This window comes from Argopecten irradians, chromosome 15 (genome assembly GCF_041381155.1).
Source record: "Argopecten irradians isolate NY chromosome 15, Ai_NY, whole genome shotgun sequence".
Taxonomy (NCBI): domain Eukaryota; kingdom Metazoa; phylum Mollusca; class Bivalvia; order Pectinida; family Pectinidae; genus Argopecten; species Argopecten irradians.
Genome location: NC_091148.1, coordinates 13,769,344 through 13,796,977, shown reverse-complemented (window position 1 = coordinate 13,796,977; position 27,634 = coordinate 13,769,344). Strand labels below are relative to the sequence as shown.

Here is a 27,634-nt window from a genome sequence, read left to right as displayed (position 1 = left end):
TTTGGCATCAAGGAATGCCTGATTTAGCAATCTTTAAATCCAGTAGGCCTATTGTACACATATCATTATATTAATGTATATCCATAAACATAGTAGAAGATATTCCGGTTTCAGTTATGTATTATGATATACATTTTAATAATTATAAATTCATTTCTTCATTAAAATCATGCAAATCTTGTAATAAGGTTTTTTATTTTTAAATGAGAATGGTGAACAATGGGGTTACTCACTTGGATTCTAAGTGTTGCTGTAAGTGTAGTTCATTTAAAGTGAATAGTCGGACAAAGAAATTCAGTCTAAATGCGTTCATTGGCCTTCCAAAAGTTCTCACATATTAAAACGACGGTCAAGTTCTGCTTACGTTTCCCAGTTCTTACCATTGAAATAAAGAAAAGTTAAAAGCATTGAAAGCGAGGCTGCGTGGAAATGTAATCACGGACATAGTCAGCCGGGAGGACGTTTTAGGATTCCTATACTTTAAATTAATTTCTTCGTATGCAGACAGATTTTGACGAGATATTTTATTTTTCTATTTCATAAGAAATTCTACTGGATACACTCACATCATTTTTACCGACTTTAGCCATCCTTGCCCGACTGTTCACTTTAATACTTGACATATTAGTAAATAATGTTGAATTGTTTCATCACCTAGGTTACAATGACATACTGGAGAAACTATCACGAGGTATCACCAATGTAATTATATTGTAACAGAAACGTCGAGGTATAAGAGAAAAATACTCTTTTATATGTGGATATGAAGGATAGTGATCTACTAACATTGTGTGAACCTGAGATAGAACTTCCCTATCCTATATATCCTAGCAGTCTTGTGTAAATGAAGAGTATACAGAAATGGGCGTGTCAAGCTATCAAAAATCATTGTGACTTCCTTAGGTTTTGATTTATTTTGACTGCTACCGTCGATCGTCTAACATTTTACAAGGAGACGCAAACACCTAGTTGATAGGAGCAGATTTGATTAACATGAAAACATAAATGCCTTAGAATGTGTAAGCTATGCTTGATTTATGTTATTAGAAATATCTTAGAATATAAATATTAGAATATAACTTTAAAGAACTATGTCACAATGAGTAAATACAGAATCTAAACCGCTTTGTGGACAGGCGTTTATAGCAACTATAGTAAGAAATTATGAAAATTTTCGGTAAAAAAATGTACATATTATGGTTTTGTCAAATTCCTATTGTTATGATTTGTTAGATAAATACAAATTAATAAATATCGTGCTACTACATTGATCTGGTAACAAAATGATATTTAGTTGACGAAAATGTAATACTAGGAACTTAATTTTGTTTGTCAGTGTACGGTTATAATTAATTACCCGTTCTCATACCACAATTTCCTCCGACTGACATTTATTTATTTTAATCATTGTTTTCTTTTTACAGGATGAAGGTTTAAAATGGGATAGTATGGACAATTAGGTTTCCGAAGCCATCATGGCGGACTCTCTTTTGGATCCAGGTCAGTATATAAAATGCCTTTTGTGTAGACAGCCATTTTACATTTTGTTGAAGGATTTGTGCAGTCAAAAATGATAATTTCAGTTTATGCTGGAAATGGCTTTGTTAGCATGTATAGAAACCTCTCTATATCGGGTATTTGCTATTGTCTTACTGACAACCAGGTTAGGACATCGGTTAATTGGATTGTGATTTGAATTATGGAAACCTCGTACATCTATGCTCTAGGTTTTTTAATTTTCACCTCCATTTTTAAAATGAAGATGTTAAAGCAAATGGAAATAAAATATACTTGATCATACCTAGGAATATATATTACATACACACACATATATATATGTCGTACACAGGTAAAACAAAAAATGGAAGTTGACTTATTCAGAAATAAAAATGGTTCTAAGAACAATTTCAACTAAAGGTTTAACCTTGAAAATTATTCCAGTCTAGTACTGTAATTACGGAATCGTGGCTTATAACAATCTTCCGTAATTTCTAAGGTATTAGTAAAAATTCTAAGCATGTATTTTCACCGTTTCGAATCTACATGTACATGTATAGTCATACAATACCAGACTAAATATACTTATTTAAATATCACTAAGTATATTTTTAAAAAGGAACAAGATTTTATGTCTTTTATAATGCTATTTATTCTATTAAATCTCGGTATGATATACAAAAGGATCGACAATGAATATAACGTTTTAAGGATTTAGTATAATTTTGAAATAATGAATTTAAATCTACACTTATACTGTAATTTAGAAACACATATCAGAAATATAACTGATGAATTTCTGCTTTTTAGTAAACTTTATGGATAAAGTTTCAATGGCAACAATATAGATATACATATTATTTTCGGTATAAGATCGGTATAACTCCAATATCACATATCTGATAACCGTCCACATTTTATTTTTACTCAAAAACTGTACCGTGTTTTGCATCGTTATAGCAGAAGTTTGAAAAAAAAACACCGATTCTAGATATATTTCATGCTAAATTTTGGTATTTTATACTCGTATAAAAAATAGTGTTACATTATACTGTTTTTTATTACACAGAAATTTACATAACATGCTATCTAAACTCAGTCCAGACTGATCCGAACATCATTTTGATATCGCCTATCAAAGTGGACTGTTTTGATCTTATCTAAAGTTAGATATATGCATTGTTTGAATGTTTGAAATGTTGTACAATGTAAAAGGAATAATTTTGAAACTGAAAATAACTACATCATAAAGCTAGAATAACAAATTACTCGAAAAACTCAAAATGTAGATCTAACGACGTATACGTATATGTGCTGTATAAATGTATAGTATTATGCTTACCTTGTGTAGCCGCGGACTACTGTGACATCACAAGACCACGTGACCACCTAGCTCATTATCTCTGAACCGTAGTCGACACTACCCGTAAATCACGACCAAAACCAACCGATAGCGCTAAAAGCTAGGCGATTCGTTGGGTGGGACCTACTTTTTCATTCATCCAAAGCAATATCCTGACGTATTATCAAAAAAAAAATTGGCTTCACAAATCCATTTAAATTCTTGTGACTAGCACAGTTAAATGCTGTTTATATTTTAACCAACAGGATTTGACCCATATCGTGTGTGCAATTTGTTATGAATATTATACAAATGATTATTGTCACATATAACAATCTGGAATAATTTATGGATGGTCCAGAACACAGAGAATTGTAACTTGGTTCGGTGCACTGTGTACACTATATGAAGGACAAAGAGACCAACGGAATGTCCAAAGGAAATACAAGGGATATCCATGGTCCGACAAACACGATTAATATGTGTGTATTCACTACCAGAATATTCTCAAACATTTCTTATATATTAACCTTACTTACCATGACCAATGGCCTGTAACCTCTACCCCTACCTTCGACCCTTTTTAATCTTTGATTATCAAATGTTATCATAATGATAATATATATTCCTGTACAGATATATATCATTACCCGCCTTCATAAAATACGAAAGGTCTGTATTATTATCATATATGATTCCAATATATTTCCAGAAACGCCAATGGAGAGACTCCCAGAAAGACATGTACTATACGAAAGAATGGCGGAGCAGTACCTACAGCTACTGAATCCGGGAATAGCCTTGGATTATGCTTTGAAAGCCATCAAAAGCAAAGGGGATTCATTCAAAGTAAGCACTTTGAAATGTATTTTCATATTTATTTCCCTTATTGTACAAAAGGGCGAAACGTCCTATTTTATTTTTAAGAAAAAAGATCACAAGGAATATACGACAAAATGTACTAAGATAACACGAAGAAAAACAATAATGACGAAACGTCTTCAAATGGTTTATCTATATCATCCTAGCACTTTTTAGTATTGGTTTTCTCATGATTTTTCCATATTAACCTAGTATGTAGGATGAAGGAGATTTCTGACTCAATACATTTTCTCGAAACATCCTATTAAATAAATCTAAATATTGTGATGTGTCTAATCCATGAGACAGAGCACAGAGAGTTCCTCACGGGGGCGAACACTCAACTGAAAGCCATTAATTACCAGTGTCAAAGAGTTTTCTCATTCATAATCTCATATCATCCTAGTTTTTTTCATATTATTCTTAGACTAGTACTTTTTGGAGGAGCTTCATCATTCATTTTCCATATAATCCTAATACTTTTAATAAAACTTTTCTCATTTATATTATCCTCGTACTTTATGTAAGATTTTCCTCATTCATTATTTCATATTATCCTAGTACTTTATGTAAGATTTTCCTCATTCATTATTTTCATATTATCCTAGTACTTTTATGTAAGATTTTCCTCATTCTTTATTTCATATTATCCTAGTACTGGATGTAAGATTTTCCTCATTCATTATTTCATATTATCCTAGTACTGTATGTAAGATTTTCCTTGGATTCTTGGATGAATCACGGCGTTGAAAAGTATAGAATTCAATAAATTAATCATTTTCTCCAGATAATCTTTTTTGTCTGCCCGTCTCTGCTTTCAAAGGCACATTGGCTGATGGGGAGATCGTTTATGTCGCTGACTATGTACGAGGACGGTTTCCAAGCCTTCTCAACTGCTTTGGAACTTTGCTGTTTGGAAGACAAACGACAAGAAATATTGGTAGACGTGTTGGTTCACCATTGTAGTAGAAGGAAAAGGGGTAAGTTCAGTATGTGAACTATAAACTTATTTTAGTCTGAGCACTACGAAAATGTTGATTGCTATATTTTGATAACAAAGGGATATAAAAGATAACCATGTACCTGTATATTTTTGTATTTTTGTTTTTATTACATTTCACCGAGTAAATATTTGTGAATCTTTGTATTTATAATATCTTTTCGAATATCATGATACAATCTCTATGTTGAATCTAATTCAGTCTATGCACGAGGAAAATGTTGATTGCTATATTTTGATAACGAATGGATATTAAAGATGTAACTTTTATGTTCCTGTATTTTTTACATTTACGGTTAATTTTAAACATGTTGGTATTTATGATTTCTTTTCGAATATCATGACACAATCGCACTTAGAACTTTAACATTGTAGTGAAAAATGTGTCAAACATATTATTTTTTGTTTTACTAACATTCGTAGAATTAACAATAATGCAAATGCACAAAGTTTTACACAACATCATTTTATAGACCTTTTTCTAATTTAAATTAGATAGGAGAAAAAATGTTTCGAATCAAAAATTCAATTCTGGTGCATAAACGAAAATACATATTTTTGAGGAAAAGATCTTCGATCTGAATCATTTCCCGTGAAAGTAGAACCTAAGTGTTTAAATTATAACTTTTAACTTTTTAATTGTAATTTGTTTAAAAACAAATGATAAAAGGTTACAAATCATTCTGCTACAATAATTAGTCATTTTGTTTACAAATACCTATCTTATCCATTTACAATTTGAAGTTATATTCTTTGACGTCCATTGCATCATATACGATTTTTTTTCATTTAATTTTATAAAACAGGAAGGCTAGATATCATCAGAAATATTTCTAGCACCACCTGGGCTACTGTTGCTTACGACCTCACGAAGGCAAAAATGTTCAGCGAAGCACATGCAGCCTACTTACAACTGAAGAGTGCCGTCTCATACGATTCAAACATTCGAGTGAATCTGAAACCGCTTTGTGACGTAGATACTTTGACTGATGAGGTATGGATATTAGACCTAATCACGTTTCTTCTACGTCATGGCAGCGATTACAATACAATGACGTCACATCTGGGGGATACGTACCTCCATGTCGTGGTCAGGATGACGCTTGTCACAGGTACAGTACATGCTATGTAATCATAGTTTACAAACGCAATTTCACCCTCTCTTCAATTTAATTAAATGTAAAAGCGTTCATTTTAAACTGATTTCTCTTATTTACAATTATTTTAAATGGTATTTGGTTGTGTAACTTATTGGTTGTTACAATTTTGTCTGCCATGAATGACAGAAAAGGAAACAAATGCTTTATCGATTATCGATTGATTTGATCTTCAAATAAAAATCCAGGTGAGATGACCCTTTTACAATATGTGCTGGAAAATATCCTGCGTCAAAGAAACCTCAACGAGATGCTGGATTGTCTTGGAAACACAGCCCTCCACATGGCAGCACAATATCCGAAATGTTCACCTGCGATTCGTCTGGACGTATTGAAATTACTGGGTGAATCTGGAATTGATGAAACGTTACAGAATTTCGAAGGGAATACTGCAGCTGCTTATCTTTCGAAATCTGAGAAGCATATTCTTCGATGTCACAATAGATATAGAGCAGTGTGTGCCAGTGAGTGTAATGGCACTGTAAACACTAAATGAAACTAATATAAAAAAAACCGTTTCATATGTTATTGTATATTGATATGAGTAAAAGTTGGATAGTCATTTCTATACGCTACATTACGCAGATTTCACAACTTTTATTCTTCAATTCATTTTTTCTAGTTCAAAAAAGCAATAGCGCTACTAAATTTCAGAAATTTTAGGAAATCTCTAGCCTAAAAACAACGGAGTAAATCGTTTTGGGTATTTAACACTAGTCCATGGGAGTTTAAACGAAGCCATAAAACATAAATTGAAGTCAACGAGAAAAAAAAAGCAATGTCACGAATAAATAAAATAAAGAGATTCAATGTGTATTTCTCAAGCTTGTATGTACTTTGTGAATATCTTGTTACAGAAATGCAAGCGGAGAAAGCAATGGAGAAGGTGAAAGAAATGTACGGAGATTCCTATACCTCCAGTAGTGAGGAGGGAGAATCTATGGTATGACGCATCGATGGATTCTATAAAGGATCTAAATGAACAGACGAACGAAAGATCAATTAATGACATCACCGCTTCACGAGCGAAATCTTCGACAGAAGTCACAGACAATTCCAATGGCAACAGTACGGATCTGGTATTACAGGAAGGTAAATGAAGCTGTTAAACTGGCAGACGACGGCCAATATAAAATATTGTAGTAGTCAAGGAATGATGACCAAACTTACCTCTCAATGTGAGAAGGAAATGTACAAAATGACCATAGTCCCTCGTACAAAACTAATCGAATAATAACTTTTTTTTCGAATTCAGATATTGCACCCTAGAGATCATGGCAAGGTAAAAGAGGAGCAGAATGACAACTTTGACAAACACACATATCCCCTTGCACAAAAAGGATATCGTCAAAAGGAACTCGAGAAGGAAGAAGTAGTTGGTAGCGACCACAACATTAATCATAAAGTGATGTTATCGCAGTTAAGTCATGAAACAATTACATTTGAATCCCGTTTTATTAGGGAACAAAGCTTCCGCAGAATTTAAAGAAGACTGTCTGAAATAACTAATGATAAACAGTCTCAGCGAGTCGAAACAATTGTCGTAAGGGATGGGGAGTTCAGCATGTTACCAAGTACTCCAACTAATCAACATTCCCATGGAAACAAGAACATCTTGATGATGGATGTCAGTCATTTAACGAAATAACCGACTGGAAAACCGGACGATTCTGCTGTTGACCAAAAGAAAACAGTGCACTTTGTAAAACACACTACTACTCAAGATACAGCGATATCGTCAATGTCTGTTGTATCCTATGACAAGAGTCAAATTCCTGTTTCAGAAAAAGAAGGATACCCATCTTCACCTGATGGGAGTGAACTCAGAGGTTCTAAAGAACATTTTTACCGATAAACAGAGATTTCAAGAAGAGAAGAAAATTCCAGCTTCAAAACAGTCGTTGAAAAAACGTAAAATAAAACGTTTCAAACAAGCATGATCATGTCTCCGCAACAAACGAAAGAGGATAGTGAGCTCAGAGAGACACGAAAAATTCAGGAATAGGCGACTTTATCTCGTGAAAGTCAAATTGAGGCAGGACTAAAGAAAACAACAGAAACCATAAACTGCCAGAAGAAGTCAGCACACACCGCCACAATGACTATCCAATACGAACTGGTGGACCCTGAAGACTCGATTCTGGTTCGTGAAGCTATTTCTTCATTATTTTTACATCATAATGAAAATCATGTATTTAAAGCTGATGATTAAATAACATGCTTTCAACACAAAAGTCTCACTATCGTGACACCCCAGTCTCATTTCAAGTGGAAAGAACTTTCAATTAGGAACTTTATTTTGTATAAAACAAAGAGAGTAACATATCATGTAAATAATCAAGTAGTCTTTGATAAAGAAATTCCATTAAAAGCATCAATAAACACTAGCATTATTGACATTAAAGGGACAATTCAGTCTAAGAGAACATTAACATTTGTAAATTTATCGGAAGAAACCAGTTCCAATGGAAATTAAATCAGTCAGTTTTACTGTGATATGCCAGAAAAGCCCATGGTGGTGAAATGCGTGTGAAATGTTCAAACTCGCTCGCTGTCCGCCATTACACATTGTGGTCTAACATGTTGTATGCCGAACCCTGTCCCTTGCTCGGTAGGGTAATTGCTACATTTGTCTAGAACTGCTCAAATCGCTCTGACAGATTAGTTTGTTTACCTTATTAGGTGAATTGTCTTGCCTAAAAATCATTTTATCACCTGCACAGTGGTTATGTAGGTTCATTTGTTTAACGGAATGACTTTGGCTCGGATATGGGTACAGCGTTGCAAATTTTGTACCCGTTTAATCGTATTGATCAAAAATTTGTAATTACAATGGTATCAATTAAAATACTAACAATGACGTGGAATTTGTCAATATTTTATGTTATATGTTTCATAAGAAACGTAGAACAATACAATGCCATATTTTGCTTCTTCGTTATGTACAAGAATTAGCCCGAGTGAATTGTCTCTTTAAGTCACATTAGCAATAATAAAACAATGAGAACATGCGTCAAAAACGAAAACAAATTTAATATTATCGATCAACGTATATTATAAAAGCAAATTTTGATTTCAAGTTTACCTAACCAATGATCGCGAACGAAGCAAACGCTGTACGGTATTTATACGCTACTACTATACCTCCCTATCACACATGTTTATTTTACCGACTTCCGTTTTATATCGGAAGTAGGCACGGAGCAAATTATTTGACGTAATCTGACTGGTAAAAATGTTTGATCGCATGGTCTTTATTCCTGCCAAACTATTTGGGATTGAGGAGGTCGAGAAAATGCTGAAAAGAGACAAACAGTGTGAGATGTGTCATAACTTTATATTACTAAAAAAAAAAAAAAATATATATATTATTAAGTAATCTTAATTTAAGATACAATTTAAGTGTTATTAATCGTGTAATATTCAATTAATTTTAGAAATAGAGTCTGCATTCCTGTTGACATATTAAATATCATTAAAATTACCATGAACATCGCTAAATGGTTATTTTAAATAAATTAATTTATTTTGTTTGTCCATAAAAATAATATATTCATTTTGAGAGCAATTTAAATTGTGAAATTTCATAGTAGATTCAAGACCATTATATTAATAAGATTAAGGGAGTATATTTAACAGGAAATTTTTAAATGTTCCTTTAATGACAAATGCATTAAATGTAATAGACAGTTTTATGGCAGGATAAAAAAAAGGCTATCATGTCCTAGACCCAGTTATAACCTGAACAAGGGCATTAACCCCATCAATCAGTCAGTATACTGTGGACGTAACCTATTGGTTTGTTAAACACATATATAATTATTGTCTTTATGATCATGTTGATGATTGCAGAAATTCATAGATTAAGCTAACATCTACAAAAAAAAAGCTTACTTTGCGGTAAATTTCATTTCGCCAAAAACAGAACATTTACAGCTAATCATGTCGATGATTGCAGAAATTCATTATTAAGCTAACATCTACAAAAAAATTACTTTGCGGTAAAATTTCATTTCGCCAAAAACAGAACATTTACAGCATAGATATCGCAAACTGATGATTTTGTATATATGTTAAAGTTAATAGTAAAGTTATGATTTGAATTTATATCCCTGCCTTATTTGTTTGCCTTCCTTTAATTAGGCTAAGCCTATACCCACAAATCTTGACAAATACAAGGGCAATAAAATGTTTTGTTTATTCCGATCTGCAACTGTATATGTTGTAGTTACCGAAAAATGCATAAAACTGTATAGACTACTAACAGTATACAAAGAGTAGACGTAATGGACAATAGTAGTATTTAACAAAAATTAGAAATACAATATAAAATATTCTTCAACAATTTATTTCTAATGATTTTGAATTTGATAAAATGTTATCAACAACTCCTAATTTGTAACAGCACCTTTTTTGTCTGATTAAGGAACGACAGCAAAAGCTTGAACAGCAACAGAAAAAGGAAAGACAGGAAAAGTTTGTAACAGCAACAGAAAAAGGAGAGACAGGAAAAGCTTGAACCAGCAACAGAGAAAGGAAAGACAGGAAAAGCTTGAACAGCAACAGAAAAAGGAGAGACAGGAAAAGCTTGAACAGCAAACAGAAAAAGGAAAGACAGGAAAAGCTTGAACAACAGAAGAAAGAGGAAAGACAGGAAAAGCTTGAACAGCATCAGAGAGAAGAAAAAGACAGGAAAAGCTTGAACAGCAACAGAAAAAGGAAAGACAGGAAAAGCTTGAACAGCAACAGGAAAAGGAAAAGACAGCAAAAGCTTGAACAGCATCAGAGTAGAGGAAAGACAGGAAAAGCTTGAGCAACAGAAAAATGAAAGACAGGAAAAACTTGAACAGCAACAGAAAGAGGAAAGACAGGAAAAGTTTGAACAGCAACAGAAAAAGGAAAGACAGGAAAAGCTTGAACAGCAACAGAAAAAGGAAAGACATGAAAAGCTTGAACAACAGAAGAAAGAGGAAAGACAGGAAAAGCTTGAACAGCATCAGAGAGAGGAAAGACAGGAAAAGCTTGAACAGCAACAGAAAAAGGAAAGACAGGAAAAGCTTGAACAGCAACAGAAAAAGGAAAGACAGGAAAAGCTTGAACAGCAACAGGAAAAGGAAAGACAGCAAAAGCTTGAACAGCATCAGAGAGAGGAAAGACAGGAAAAGCTTGAACAGCAACAGAAAAAGGAAAGACAGGAAAAGTTTGAACAGCAACAGAAAAAGGAAAGACAGGAAAAGTTTGAACAGCAACAGAAAAAGGAGAGACAGGAAAAGCTTGAACAGCAACAGAAAAAGGAAAGACATGAAAAGCTTGAACAACAGAAGAAAGAGGAAAGACAGGAAAAGCTTGAACAGCATCAGAGAGAGGAAAGACAGGAAAAGCTTGAACAGCAACAGAAAAAGGAAAGACAGGAAAAGCTTGAACAGCAACAGAAAAAGGAAAGACAGGAAAAGCTTGAACAGCAACAGGAAAAGGAAAGACAGCAAAAGCTTGAACAGCATCAGAGAGAGGAAAGACAGGAAAAGCTTGAGCAACAGAAAAATGAAAGACAGGAAAAACTTGAACAGCAACAGAAAGAGGAAAGACAGGAAAAGCTTGAACAGCAACAGAAAGAGGAAAGACAGGAAAAGCTTGAACAGCAACAGAAAAAGGAAAGACAGGAAAAGCTTGAACAGCAACAGAAAAAGGAAAGACAGGAAAAGCTTGAACAGCAGAAGAAAGAGGAAAGACAGGAAAAGCTTGAACAGCAGAAGAAAGAGGAAAGACAGGAAAAGCTTGAACAGCATCAGAGAGAGGAGAGACAGGAAAAGTTTGAACAGCAACAGAAAAAGGAGAGACAGGAAAAGTTTGAACAGCAGAAGAAAGAGGAAAGACAGGAAAAGCTTGAACAGCATCAGAGAGAGGAAAGACAGGAAAAGTTTGAACAGCAACAGAAAAAGGAGAGACAGGAAAAGTTTGAACAGCAGAAGAAAGAGGAAAGACAGGAAAAGCTTGAACAGCATCAGAGAGAGGAAAGACAGGAAAAGTTTGAACAGCAACAGAAAAAGGAGAGACAGGAAAAGTTTGAACAGCAGAAGAAAGAGGAAAGACAGGAAAAGCTTGAACAGCATCAGAGAGAGGAAAGACAGGAAAAGTTTGAACAGCAACAGAAAAAGGAAAGACAGGAAAAGCTTGAACAGCAACAGAAAAAGGAAAGACAGGAAAAGCTTGAACAGCAACAGAAAAAGGAAAGACAGGAAAAGCTTGAACAGCAACAGAAAAAGGAAAGACAGGAAAAGCTTGAACAACAGCAAGAAAAGGAAAGACAGGAAAAGCTTGAACAGCAACAGAAAACGGAAAAACAGGAAAATTTTGAACGGCAACAGAATAAGGAAAGACAGGAAAAGCTTGAACAGCAACAGAAAAAGGAAAGACAGGAAAAGCTTGAACAGCAACCGAAAAAGGAAAGACAGGAAAAGCTTGAACAGCAACAGAAAAAGGAAAGACAGGAAAAGCTTGAACAACAGCAAGAAAAGGAAAGACAGGAAAAGCTTGAACAGCAACAGAAAACGGAAAAACAGGAAAAGCTTGAACAACAACAGAAAAAGGAAAGACAGGAAAAGCTTGAACAGCAACAGGAAAAGGAAAGACAGGAAAAGCTTGAACAGCAACAGAAAAAGGAAAGACAGGAAAATTTTGAACGGCAACAGAATAAGGAAAGATAGGAAAAGCTTGAACAGCAACAGAAAGGTGAAAGACAGGAAAAGCTTGAACAGCAACAGAAAGGTGAAAGACAGGATCTGCTTGAACAGCAACAGAATAAGGAAAGACAGCAAAAGCTTGAACAGCAACAGAAAAAGGAAAGACAGGAAAACCTTGAACAGCAACAGGAAAAAGAAAGACAGGAAAAGCTTGAACAGCAACAGAAAAAGGAAAGACAGCAAAAGCTTGAACAGCAACAGAAAAAGGAAAGACAGCAAAAGCTTGAAGAGCAACAGAAAAAAGAAAGTCAGGAAAAGCTTGAACAGCAACAGAAAGGTGAAAGACAGGATCTGCTTGAACAGCAACAGAATAAGGAAAGACAGGAAAAGCTTGAACAACAACAGGAAAAAGAAAGACAGGAAAAGCTTGAACAGCAACAGAAAAAGGAAAGACAGCAAAAGCTTGAACAGCAACAGAAAAAGGAAAGACAGCAAAAGCTTGAACACCAGCAGAAAAAGGAAAGACAGGAAAAGCTTGAACAGCAACAGAAAAAGGAAAGACAGGAAAAGCTTGAACAGCAACAGAAAAAGGAAAGACAGCAAAAGCTTGAACAGCAACAGAAAAAAGAAAGTCAGCAAAAGCTTGAACAGCAAAAGAAAGGTGAAAGACAGGATCTGCTTGAACAGCAACAGAATAAGGAAAGACAGGAAAAACTTGAACAACAACAGAAAAAAGAAAAACAGCAAAAGCTTGAACAGCAACAGAAAAGACAGAAAGACAGCAAAAAACTTGAACAACAACAGCAAAAAGGAAAGACAGGAAAAGCTTGAACAGCAACAGAAAAAGGAAAGACAGCAAAAGCTTGAACAGCAACAGAAAAAAGAAAGTCAGCAAAAGCTTGAACAGCAAAAGAAAGGTGAAAGACAGGATCTACTTGAACAGCAACAGAATAAGGAAAGACAGGAAAAGCTTGAACAGCAACAGAAAAAGGAAAGACAGGAAAAACTTGAACAACAACAGAAAAAGGAAAGACAGGAAAAGCTTGAACAGCAACAGAAAAAGGAAAGACAGCAAAAACTTGAACAACAACAGGAAAAGGAAAGACAGCAAAAGCTTGAACAGCATCAGAGAAAGGAAAGACAGCAAAAGCTTGAACAGCAACAGGAAAAAGAAAGTCAGGAAAAGCTTGAACAGCAACAGAAAGGTGAAAGACAGGATCTGCTTGAACAGCAACAGAAAAAGGAAAGACAGCAAAATCTTGAACAGCAACAGGAAAAGGAAAGACAGCAAAAGCTTGAACAGCAACAGAAAAAGGAAAACCAGCAAAAACTTGAACAACAACAGGATAAGGAAAGACAGCAAAAGCTTGAACAGCAACAGAAAAAGGAAAGACAGCAAAAACTTGAACACAAGCAGAAAAAGGAAAGACAGGAAAAGCTTGAACAGCAACAGAAAAAAGAAAGTCAGGAAAAGCTTGAACAGCAACAAAAAGAGGAAAGACAGGATATGCTTGAACAGCACCAGAAAGAGGAAAGACAGGTAAGCTTGAACAGCAACAGAAAAAGGAGAGACAGGCTCTGACAGAAAAGCTTAATTATAAGAGCAAAGCCAAGTATTTCATTACCAATAAAACGGATGTACCTGAAGAGGGCGATGCTGATGAAGTATGCAATTTCTAAAAATAATTACAGAATCGGTATATTTAAAGGTGTTAACATCTGCCCGTGTTTTAAGCATATTTCAGGGCAAAAGTTGTATAAGCTGTTGAGTAATATTATATGACAATTATATAAAATGTAGGTTAAATTGTATTAAAATGAAAAAGGAACGGAGAATTGATAAGTTTTGAGCTTCTAATTTAACTTGAAATTATTAAAATCAATTAATTGCATCCCGAAAAATACATGGTAATATGTCCAATATGGAATAAAATAGTGATTGCACAAGCACCAAAAGCAAAATAGATTATTTTATATCATATTTTGTGTTAATTAGACATAAATATATACACATGATTAAACACCAATTATTGTTCCAATGATGGGTATCGTTTATGCTCTGTCGGCGGTGGAGCATCTTTAGTGTTCACAATATCTTTTCCTAGTTAAATGTAGTATAACGTTTTCGATAAACTATTTCAGATGATTGCAGGCGAGCTTCATACTAAATTCGCAGATTCATTTCTGAATCAGGTACTGTTCGATTTTATTAATTATTTTAAATGATATGTTCAAATCTTCTTAATTACTTTCAATCATATATGCGACTTATTTTCTTGTGTTTTATGAACTACTCAAAAACGAATAATCTATTTGATGGTTATAAATGTAAAGGTATAATGTCTCCATAGTAATCAATGATTTCAACGAGATCATGCTTTTTTTTACAATGGTCACGCTTTCATCAAAAATTTATTTTGCATAGATATCTTCAAACTTGGAGGATCTTCCCTGGGAAGTAGAATGCACAACGTCATTCAGGAAAGCAATGACAAGTAAACTTGAGCATGACACAAAAGACAAAATTCTACAGACAATTGTCAAACTTGCTAATGGAGACTGGCATCCCAGCATATCTAAGACATTACATTTCCCTAACAAGCCGAAACATGTTATGTTATATGAGGCTAAAATCGGAAAAGGCAGCAGGCTTATTTGGGAAAAGGCAATAGATTTCTCTCCCAAGCTTAGCGCCAAGTCTGTCACAGGAGGAAAGTCCAGGAAGACGGAAACGTTAAGTGACGGATTGTATTCAGAAGTGATTCGCATATGGTATTATGTGCACAATCATGATGACATTCACAAGTATGTCTGTAACATATGTAATGCGTTGAAACATGCTAAACAGCCCGATACCCATCGAAATTCAAAACCACAAAGTTCATCGGGGAAGGTTTATCCTGCAAAGTTTGGATCAGATTCCAAGGAAGTCGCGACCATTTTGCCACCAGTGAACACGGACAAAGAACAGTTTCAAATAGTCAAATTCTACACCTTTTCTTCCGACATGTTGGAACATATTCGTGAACAGGAGAACCTGGATGTCGACTTTCCCTTTCGTGTTACGGAACTTGAACACGTCATCATCAATCTCAGAAGTGAAGCACCTGTTTTATTGATTGGTCGAAGCGGAACCGGAAAGACAACATGTTGTCTGTACCGGATGTGGGACCAGTTCGTAGGTCACTTGGTAACACAAATTGAAATGCAAGAATCAGGTATAATCAAATAAATAAATCAATAAATATTTTTATAGACTAAATTAAATAACGGAAAGTTGATATGAAGATGTTTTTCTTATTATCAATTTATTTAGCCTATTGATGACGATCAGAAATAGTTATGGTCGAGATAATTATCTCCTCCAGGAATATACACTTTTCATTTGCTTTATGAATAACCGATGTCAGCTGAATTCTAAATTTAAATTGCAACCATTTAATGAGAAATAATGTATACGAATTCAACAAAAATGTGCAAAAGTTCATATCTTTTTCAATATTTCATTTTGCTGAATTTAAATTATAAATTTGCTATGATTTTAATTTTCATGTTAATTTCTATATGCCCAATTTAAGGTTATAGTATTGTATAATTTTGTGTTTAACTAAGATATGATATGCAACATGCATTTTTAGATAAACGTACATAATACGTATACACACACATAACGAAATGTTCCGTCTTTGCATATTAAAGAGTTATTTCCTTGTGAGAAATTATCGATTGTGACGAAATTCACATTGTTTTCTCTGCAAAATATGACGTGACATTCACAAACATGACGTCAAACCGATACTTACACCCAGGGGAAACTAACTATTTAATTTGTAAATGCGGAACATTGATAACGAAGTGTTTTTCTTGAATAATATTTCCTTTTTTATATTTGTTATAACTACTTTACACTATAGCATTCTTTCTTTACCTACGATAGATTTGCAAGAAGAGAGAGACAAAAAGATCGAAAACGCACATGATGAAAATCAACAGGCTGAAATTCCTAAAGACGAAAAACCAAAGGGCGAAAACGTTCGCGGGGGTTTCAATAATGTGACTGATCAAGCAGTTGGGGCAAGTAATACGGTGCTATATTCACGTAATGATGAACCAGATGAATATGCAGGTGAACAATATGAGATAGATGACTGGTCCTGCTCTGTTGGACGCCTTCGTCAGATTTTTGTGACAAGGAATGGAGTTCTATGTAGCGAGGTAAGTATTAGATATAATTTACTTAAAAAATTCAAATATGATATAAAATTCAATGTTAATAAATAATTATTTATATTTGTTTTGATACTTAATCCGACTTTCTGATTGTCATATTCTTTTCTTCATACTTATATGAGGAAATCAAATCTTAGAATGGCTAATTATGTCTATAGTTATTGTGACGTCAAAAAAAGACGTTGACGTTACGTATTGATTTGGAAAATTAATCCCTGGAAAAAACGATGGAATCGTCAATCTCTCCCAGAATTCATTGCGGTCCCCATATTTACCACTGTCAACGGCTTAATCATTGAATAATAAACTTTTGTCTATAGCCACACCGACCTATAGACTACGCTTGTGACATCTTATAGATAATTTTAAACTTTATCCTGTTTTTCCTGTTTCATAGGCAAAAAAGAACTTCAACAAAATGAAGCAAGGTAACTCCATAGCTCGAAGAAATGATATAGAAAACGGCATGCCACTTCCTTGGAGCTTCAGTGATATTCGCGATTCTCAATATCCGCTGTTTTTGACATTAGAGCAACTCCTAAACTTGGCGGACGCCACTATTGGGCCACCTTACTTCTATGAAAGGGAGGAGGATGGTTCCAGAAAAGGAAATAAGAAGAGCCTGTTCGAAGAGGATTCGAGCATCAGTGGACTTAGAGATGGTAGATTAGAAAGGGATATCAATGTTACCTACAACTCTTCAAAGTCCACGAAAAAGGATCAACAGAGAACTGAAGTAACTTATGATATATTTAGAAATGAGATATTTCCAAAGCTTGCCAGCCGAGAGAGCAAAACCCGACTGGACCCTTCCCTTTTATGGACAGAGTTTATATCTATTATAAAAGGATCGTATGAAGCCCTACTACAAAAGGATGGTTACCTTTCGCAAGAAATGTATCTAGATGTTGGGAGGAAAAGAGCTCCAAATTTCGATGGCGACAGAGAGGAAATTTACGGTCTTTTTCAAAAGTACCAAAAGATATCATCAAAATGGAAAATGTTTGATGAATGCGACCTGGTACACAGCGTCTATTCTCGACTAAAGCCTGAACACGTAAGAAAATGGAACATCCGTCAGCTCTTTGTGGACGAGATACAAGATTTTACACAGGCTGAAATCTGTCTTCTACTCAAGCTTTGCGTGGATCCTAACCAGATGTTCCTTACAGGTGACACGGCTCAAACCGTCATGCACGGAATACAGTTCCGCTTCTGCGACCTCAAAGCTATGTTTCACAACATACAAGAGTCTATGAAAACCAACGGTACGCACGGAGCTTATCTACTGAATGTTCCTCAAAAAGTGTACCAACTCACTCAAAGCTACAGATTCCATGACGGTATTCTTGCTCTGGCTTCCAGTGTACTTGATATAATGGCGGAACTTTTTCCAGAATCATTTGATCGACTTGAAATGGACACTGGACTAGTAGATGGAGGACCCCTACCCGTACTGCTAGAGTCATCAAACGTATCCGAACTCGTCCAACGTATTTCAGGCAAGGAGAACGAGTCCGAAGACTTCTCGGATATCGAGCTCGGAGTTCACCAGGCCATTATTGTCAGCAACGAAACGGCTCTGCAACAACTTCCCCGGCAACTGAAACAAAATATCACCTTGACAATATACGAATCAAAAGGATTGGAATTCAACAACATCATCCTCTTCAATTTCTTTAAATTTTCAAACGTAAGTAACTTTCAATAATAATGAACTAAGTTGAATTGAAATGTGATATTCGCTTACTAATGATTAAAATCCTCTTTTGCATATTATCTCCTTTGTTGGACGGTATCGATAGATTTTTTTGCTATTGTTATAAAATATGCTAAAAATTTATTCAAACATCACCTTTGTTATATCATAATAAAAAGACATATTGACAACAAATCTTACATTTCGTTTTGAAATTCTAGGCCTCAAGAGAGTGGGGAGTAGTCACGACACTTCTGGAAGACTTAGCCAAGCAAAAAGAAAACTTAAATGCACCCCGCACAGGGATGTACCAACTAGATAAAGGTATTTTTTTTACGTTAATCAAACATTTTGACGAACAGCTTTCATAAACAATCAAAGAATTTATAAACATCACAGACAATGTTTTAACGATGTCTCTCAAATATCTTTTAAGTACTTTAATACTTTACAGAAAATATCACATTAAATAAACATTGATTCATGATCTTTTTATACTTGCGTAACTTATGTTATGCGAAAACCGTATGGCCAAAAAAATTCTCGAATATGTAAGTCAGTCTGTCCCACTACCAAGACACACATGTCAAAATAGAAAATGGAAGACAAAGGAAACCATTATCATAATAAAGTGTAACGCAATGATCTCCTCGTTGGGCGTAAATGGAAAATGAAACTAGCGAGTGATTGCAAAGAAATTCTTGGGTATTTTGGTGATTTTTTTTTCAGATACACTGCGCGGCAAAGACAAGCCCAGAAGTCTTATATTTGACCCAAAACGTCACAAGGTTTTGAACTCCGAGCTTAAGTTATTATACACCGCGTTGACCCGAGCTCGGGTGAATGTGTGGATTTTTGACGAAGATGAGGAAAAACGTCGACCCATGTTCGAATACTTCAAGGCGCGCAATCTTGTCACAGTGGGGAGAAGGGATTTCACGAAAGGTGCTTTACGTGTTTTAAAATAAAATAAACTGTAACTTCAGATTTTATTTTTTAAAATAGATCTACACTTTATAATGTAAAGTAATAGATATAAATCAAAAACACTGCTATAGCACATTCGCTAAATCTTCAGTTACCAAGTATACGGTAGTTAAATGCAGAATATCCACACCATTCTCCAAGCCATACTCGCAAGTCTGAATCATTTTAACGATAGCATAATATGACTTAAAGTTTTATGGTCTATAACTTCCGCTGTCGTTTGTCAAAACTGTTTAAGTGTTATACACATTTTTCCGTCTGTCTGAGGTTTAAACTTTCACGGTTTTTTTTTTACCTTTTTATAAAGTTGCAGCACTGGAAGTATTTTTAATATAAAAGTAAAAATATTTCGTGTAACACCTCTGCAGACTGGATCTACAAAGAAAATAATGCTCGCGCATTGCAATATTGTACGGCAATGTGTGAATTAGATATTTCAAATACTCACTCTTTGGACATATAACAGCATGATTGCTCATATTAGCCAAAAGGAAAACGTAAACAAACTCATGTGCGCTTACGCTAGTTACCTGGCTCACCACGCGCAGGTCGTGTCTAAATGATATGAATGATTGTCATGGCTTCATTCATCAAACCTTATAGTTTTCAATAGAAAAATAAAGAAACATAAATTTTTACCCAGTTGCGGCACATTTACCTTTAACAGCATGCTAGTGAAATAATAAATAGTATTAATATATCCTTAAATCTTGTTTGCATGTCAAAATCGCGACACAATGATTAGCAAGTTGTATACTGAAGACGACATACATTGTAAGATTTAGCGTAAAATAATTCATATTCAACAAAAATTGTTCATTTAGATGACAAGAATGTTGATCGCGATGAAGAGGCATGGATGGAACGTGGTCATGACTTAATGAGAAAGGGAGTGTACCGGGAAGCGGTCAAATGCTTTAGAAAAGGCGGAAATGAAAACCTAGCGTACCTTTCTGAAGCACGCCATACTGAAGAGACTGCATGGAAATACAGTGACAAAAAGATGAAACAAAACAAGTTTATTGAAGCTGCAGGTCTATACCGAAAGGTGGATAGCAGGACGGACAAAACAGCCAAAAATCTGGCGAAAGAATGTTACAAGGCCGCCGGGGAGTTCCGTATGGCAGCGGAGTATTGTGAGGAGATAGAAGAGGTATTATTTACGTATCACCATCACCACCACCACTTACAAAAACAAAACTTACTACTATTACCAAAACACCATCACAAACGCCAACGTACACACCATCACCGAAATGAGTCACATAACAAACATCATCACAAACGCCATGGCAACAAGCCTCGCAACCAACGCCATCACAAACGCCGGCGAGCCTCGTAACGAACACAACCGCAAACTACGACCGCCACCAGACATCGCAACCACAGCAAGCCTCATAATCAACACAACCGTCACGACGCAACCAGCTTCAAACTCAACGCTAACGTACAAGCATCATGCCTGGTGGCCACACAACAACCCCATCCCAGACAACGCAACCATAAACACAACAACACTATCACTACTAACGACAACACATTACCACCAACAACAACACCACCACAACCCAAACCACCACCACAAATACTATCACCAACATCACCAACAACACCATCACCACCAATAACAACACCATCACTACGACCATCAGCATCATCACCACCACCACCAATAACAACCACCAACAACACCATCACCACCACAAAAACATCATAACCAACACCAACAACACCACTAACATTTCATTAACATCAACACCACAAACAATAACAACCACCAACAACACCATTACCAACACCACCATCACCACATACACCATCAACACCACCACCATCACCAAATCCAACACCATTCTTGGAATAGAAATAGAAATATGTATAATTGTTTATTTTTCTACTAAATTCACATCTGTTTCGTAATGTTTTATTTTTGTCTTTTTTCAATGGAAGCATAGCGAAGCTGCCTGGATTTACAAAAACCATCTTAAAGATCCATTGAAGAGCAGTCAGTGTTACAAAACAGCCCAGAGATACGATGAGGCTGTAGATGCCTTGTATGGGTTTGGATATTATGAAGCGGCTATAGAAATGGTCACTGAATACAACAAACAGATAGAGGTGGGTTTTCAGTCCTTGTAACTATTGTATATTACAGAGTAACCTCCCGGGTGAGTACGTATCGATTTTGTCACTTTGTCATTTAGTGAACAAAACCTACGTCGATTTTATTGAAAAGAATGACGTTACGCTCACAAACACTACACCAAAATCAATACCGAAAGGGTAGATAACTATAATGTGCTAACACGGAATAATGATAATGACTATTTGGATGGAGTACGCTTTACATGATAATATTTACATTTCCTTTTTTTTCTTTGATATATAACCTTACTAACTGGGAAATTGTTTACACTTGTTCAAACGCAGTCAGTTGTCGCGCAAGAATACATACACCGGAACACTGACTTCCGCAAGTAGTGTTAATGCCCATCAGATTTGGCCTATTGTTTCTGTCTTTTTTAATTCTTTAATATAAATAATTTGAATGTATTGATACTTTTAAATATATTTTGGAAAAAAACAATGGTTGAGAAATATTGCATTTATGTCTTGAAAAAGATACTATTATTGTGGAACTATATTTTGTGTACTTGGAGAATTTGACAACATTTCCCGCCAAATTGGAACCAGCTGTTCCGGGATTCCATCTATTGACCGGCTGTTACAACAATCGTATAACGTTGACAAAACGAAGTTTTATTTAATCGGAACATTAAAGTTAAACGAAATAGTTGGTTGAAATGTAAATATCAGGAATTATTTGTATTTTTTGTTGTTTACTGGTGTGTAAACTGCATTTGTTGGACAGATTTTTCACATGACGCGCTAACTTAAAACATCTGTCCAACAAACGCAGTTTACACACCAGTAAGCAACAAAAAATACATATCATACCTTAATTATGTAATACAGGGCTATATACTTATAGATACAAGTAAATTGAAGTAGATAAACTCTTTTACGCTTTATTTTTAGCAGAAATGTCTTTAACCAACTTATTCAAAATCTTAATCTTATTTACTTTCCTGCTTGATTTTTTTTCAAAATGAATATACATTTATCTCACTTTGACCAATAAAAGGCTTTTAGTATGTCACTGAGTTTGAAGGGAATAACCTTCCAAATTGTTACTATAATTTCATTGTAATTGCATTGAAATTAATAATAATTTATTTACGGAAATATAAAAAAAATCACTACACATAACAAAATCATTAATGTAATGCCATTAATACCAATAATTAAATAATGATTAATGCTATTGCATTTGCTTTAGGCAATGGAATCAAATAATGAGGAAGTCCCCATTGTACTGGTGAAGCAGCGAGACAAGCTGCCACATCTACGAATAAAAGCTGCAGAAATCTACCACCATCGATACCATAAAGATGAAGATAAAAACGATGAGGATAAAGAAAAGATGACTGCTCATCTTAGATGTCTGAGCTTTCAGGAACAAAGAAAATTCTGTTTGCAGTGGGACTACGTTGATTTGGCTGTTGAGTTTATGGAAGAAAATGGTATGTTATAATTGTTGTAATAGAATTTCTGGAAAAGCAGGAATTATATATATTCGGAACCGAGTAGATTGTAATCTCTGAAATCGTGTTCATTTTGATATGAATATTCTCAAATTAAAGTGTCCGGAAAAGTGAATTTTGTAATAACAGTAGAAATTTAATTTCTGTGGAATGTCTGATTTTTATAATGCTAATAATATTTCAAAAAATGATTTATTTTGTATCGTTAGTTAACCAATAACAGTTGTTTTGCCAGTTCCGAATTTTAGCCAGTCCCGAATATTTGATAAATCAAACTCATAATGAATTAAAACTGTATGATTTTCCATTCATACCTGAAACCTGTAATGAACCTTGATAAAAAAATATTTAAGTTCAAGTAATCTTTTTCTATCTATGAATATTTTACGCTTGCAAGAGATGACATTTTTCCTGGCAGCGTTTCTGATGCCATAGTCGTGGTCACTGAAACGCTTCATAACAACATCGCCGAAGTTGTCGTCTGCTGAGAGCAGTTTTGTTTAACAAGTCTGCTTTGAGTTTGTTTGTTTTTTGTTTTTTTTAAATTCAACGTCCTTTCAACTTTTACAGTCATTTAAATATCATTTTAATGAAATGTGTAGCATAAACAAATAAGCATGGAAGAGTTATTCCCCTTATTCGTAATTCATAAATCTGTTAAAAATTGGCAAAATAGCCCTATTGTCTTCGGCTGAATGTATTGTGTAATTCCGGACATTGGGAAATAATTTTGGTGTTATTACAGAGTTATAGCATATATTTACTAAATCCATTAACATTTAGTCCAGTTTGGTCTATGGAACAACTTCAAGCAAAACCGATATGGAAACCTATTCGGAACTGGCTAAATAACTGTAGTTTCAAAATTGTATAGGGGTACAATTTGTGTCAAATCGAATTATTAAGACCTTTGCCATTTACTTTTGTACTCACTTGTACTTTAAATATTTGTCTGTTTACAGAGAAATATGAGGATGCTTCCAATTTGTATCTATCACGCGGCCAGTTTGAGAAGGCGCTAACGGTCGCAAGGGGATCACGTGACAACAATCTCATCGCCCGGTACCTATTTTTAGACACGCAAATTAAGGTACGCAATAAATCGCAAGGAGCAGAATATCACTTAAATGAACTGTTGCACATGTTAAAGTCAGATGATACTCCACTGAACAAGAAATTAAGAGGGAAGGCATATTTACTGAAAGCAGAATTACAGAGCAGTGAAAATATCACGGAACGCAATTCGGCAATAAATGTAGCACTGGATATTTTCAGGAGATGTGATCCGCCATGTTTGGCTGGACAGGTTGACTGTCTCAATCTGATGCTAAAATGGGATAAACTGAATCGCACTAAAAACGTCGCCTCTGTTGTGAAACAAATGAAACCACTACGTGAGATGATTGAACTTTTAGAGAAAGCAGATCCGACTGAAAGAGAAAGACGGGATATACAAGATATCTACAGTTACTGTGGTTTCGAACACAATAGGAATGGAATGGTAATGGCAAAATATGACCATCATCATCTTGCTCCAAAAATGATCGATGAAAGCTTTGAAACAAAAGATGAAAGCGATGTCAAAGACGCAATTTGTAAGTTTTGGAGAAAAGAAGGGTAACGATTGTATAGCAAAAGTGATCTCGGGTAATCAAAGATTCGTCTTGATGAGTCTAAGGCCATGTCTGTCATCGAATTCAGAAATTTTCCTAAAGTAGAGGTGGCAGTTTGTGCTATCTCCCTTATTACATTTGACGCGAGTAGAAAGAAACTATTAGAGATTTCGATCTAACTTTCTCGTGGAACTTCAAGAATATTATACACAGAAATCCTACACGACCGTCTCCTCATACTTCTAACATCATGCCCGTACATGCATTAGCATCACCTGTTACCAGCAAAACTTCACAAAGATATTAAGCCAGAACGTCTCGGAACCAACTAGTAACCACATTTACGTGAATAGCCGACGCCACATTGAAGCCAAATAATGGTCCGAGGATATGGCATACGAATATATTAGATACTGACACGGAGGGAAAGGAAATGGAGTACAGACCTATTCCTGAAGCAATACTTCTTGGTGAAATATTTGCAATTGGACAGGAATGTTCGAGAGAACATGGACATGTTTGTAAAGGACCTATATACCGAGCAGTTAAATAAAGTAGGCGAGGATGAAGATAAAGCTCTAAAACGCTTGCATCAACTTGGCTGCTTAACAGATAGAGGAAAAATTGAAAGTGTCGCCGCACGATTCGTGGAGTCGTACGACATGATACCAGAACACCTCATGGAAGCCCTAAAGACATTCACAACCTTCCTCAAATTACTACGAGGGTTCGACGGAGTGGTTTTACCCGATCGTAGTTTTCTGGTTATGTGGATTGAATACTTCTTAGTAGTTGGATCGTATCTGGATTTGGAAAGGCCGATCGCAAAAAATCGCGCGATTTCCTACATTCCAGAACTCCTAACACCAAACAATACACATTACAATAGATTCAAGCTTTAACAGGCGATCAAGACTACAACATTGAGAGCCGCGCATTCAGAAGCTAATAAAATAAGGAGAAATATAAAAAGATACGCGCCAGGAATTAAAGAAAAGAATAGAAGTCATCTGCCGTCCTGTCTAGTGTGACGGCTGGCCATAAAACTCGTACATGCGCATGACGTGAGGTGTTCAGGTCAGCAGACGTGGAAGTCGCCGAGAGGGTTGCTGCTGCTCTCATTAAGCATGTCTATGTAAACATGGAAAAATTGACTTCCGTGCTAACATTAGTATCCTGATTTGCTCACCGCAAATACGTGTGATCTCAAATGCCAAAGACTGCTTACCGAAAGATACAAAAAGGCTGTCATTGCGCTAAAAGAAGCAACTGGTCAACGCAAAAATAGGTAGCATCTACAGGACACTTCTACATGAACGTAGCGACGTTCTTTGGTCGCACAATTTTTACGGGGAACATTAGCGACTGATAAAGATGCAAATCTAAACATCCTTCCCGTTGGTTTTCATGGCGAAGACACAGCTGACATTCTGCAAAAGGCGGATCAAACAACTGCCCAGACATTACAGACACCTCAAGACGGTCAGATAGTACAGACAACTCAAGGCTTTCAGACACTACAGACAAATCAAGGTAGTCAGACAGTACATACACCACTCAAGGCGATAAGACAGTACAGACACCACAAGACGGTCAGACAGTACAGACACATCAAGGTGGTCAGACCATGCAGAACCATCAAGGCCGTCAGACAGTACAGACACCTCAAGTCGGTCAGACAGTGCAGCCACCTCAAGGCGATCAGATAGTACAGACACCTCAAGGTGGTCAGACCATGCAGAACCATCAAGGCCGTCAGACAGTACAGACACCTCAAGACGGTCAGACAGTACAGACACACCTCAACACTGTCAGGCAGTACAGACACATCAAGGCCATCAAACAGTACAGACACCTCAAGGCGGTCAGACAATACAAACACATCAAGGTGGTAAAAACAATGCAGAACCATCAAGGCCGTCAGACACTACAGACAACTCAAGACGTTCAGAGAGTACAGACATCTCAAGGCGGTCACACAATACAGATACCCCAAGACCGTCAGATAGTACAGACACATCAAGTCGGTCAAACAGTACAAACATTTCAAGGCCGTCTGATAGTACAGACACATCAAGGCGATCACGATATACAGACACCTCAAGGTCTTCAGACAGTACAGACACCTCAAGAGGACCAGATAGCACAGACACCACAAGACGGCCAGGCAGTACAGACACAACAAGGCCGTCAGACAGTACAAACACCTTAAGGCGGTCAGAGTGTACCGACACCTCAAGGCGGTCAGATAGTACAGAAAACTCAATGCCGTCAGATAGTACAGACACCCCAAAATCGTCAGACAGTACAGACACAACAAGGCCGTCAGACAGTACAGACACAACAAGGCCTTCAGACTCTACAGACACCTCAAGGTCTTCAGACAGTACAAATACTTCAAGGCCGTCAGATAGTACAGACACCTCAAGGCCGTCAGACAGTACAGACACAACAAGGCCTTCAGATAGTACATACACCCCAAAATCGTCAGACTCTACAGACACCTCAAGGCCGTCTGACAGTACAGACACCTCAAGGCGGTCAGACAGTACAGACACAACAAGGCCGTCAGACAGTACAGACACAACAAGGCCTTCAGATAGTACAGACACCCCAAAATCGTCAGACTCTACAGACACCTCAAGGCCGTCTGACAGTACAGGCACCTCAAGGCGGTCAGACAGTACTGGCACCTCAAGGCGGTCAGACAGTACAGACACCTCAAGGCGGTCAGACAATAAAGGCACCTCAAGGCGGTCAGACAATACAGACACCTCAAGGCGGTCAGACAATACAGACACCCTCAAGGCGGTCAGATAGTACAGACACCTCAAGGCCGTCAGATAGTACAGGACACCTCAAGGCGGTCAGACAATACAGACATCTCAAGGTCGTCTGACAGTACAGACACCTCAAGGCCGTCAGATAGTACAGACACCTCAAGGCGGTCAGATAGTACAGAC

The 27,634-nt window shown here is 36.0% G+C and overlaps 1 protein-coding gene across 1 annotated transcript; it reads left to right on the top strand.

The window, feature by feature from the left end:
• Positions 1 to 1,475: 1,475 nt before the first annotated feature.
• On the top strand, positions 1,476 to 26,380 carry LOC138308598 (uncharacterized). Its single transcript, XM_069249644.1, is given in 23 exon segments — positions 1,476 to 1,500; positions 3,552 to 3,688; positions 4,208 to 4,307; positions 5,507 to 5,812; positions 6,046 to 6,321; positions 6,715 to 6,800; positions 7,113 to 7,229; positions 7,642 to 7,768; positions 10,607 to 12,558; positions 12,649 to 13,295; positions 13,342 to 14,077; positions 14,680 to 14,730; positions 14,963 to 15,755; positions 16,475 to 16,752; positions 17,165 to 18,460; positions 18,688 to 18,790; positions 19,196 to 19,411; positions 20,278 to 20,606; positions 21,404 to 21,571; positions 22,794 to 23,037; positions 24,021 to 24,675; positions 25,165 to 25,424; positions 26,088 to 26,380. Coding segments are annotated over 23 exon segments (9,195 nt in total).
• Positions 26,381 to 27,634: the final 1,254 nt, after the last annotated feature.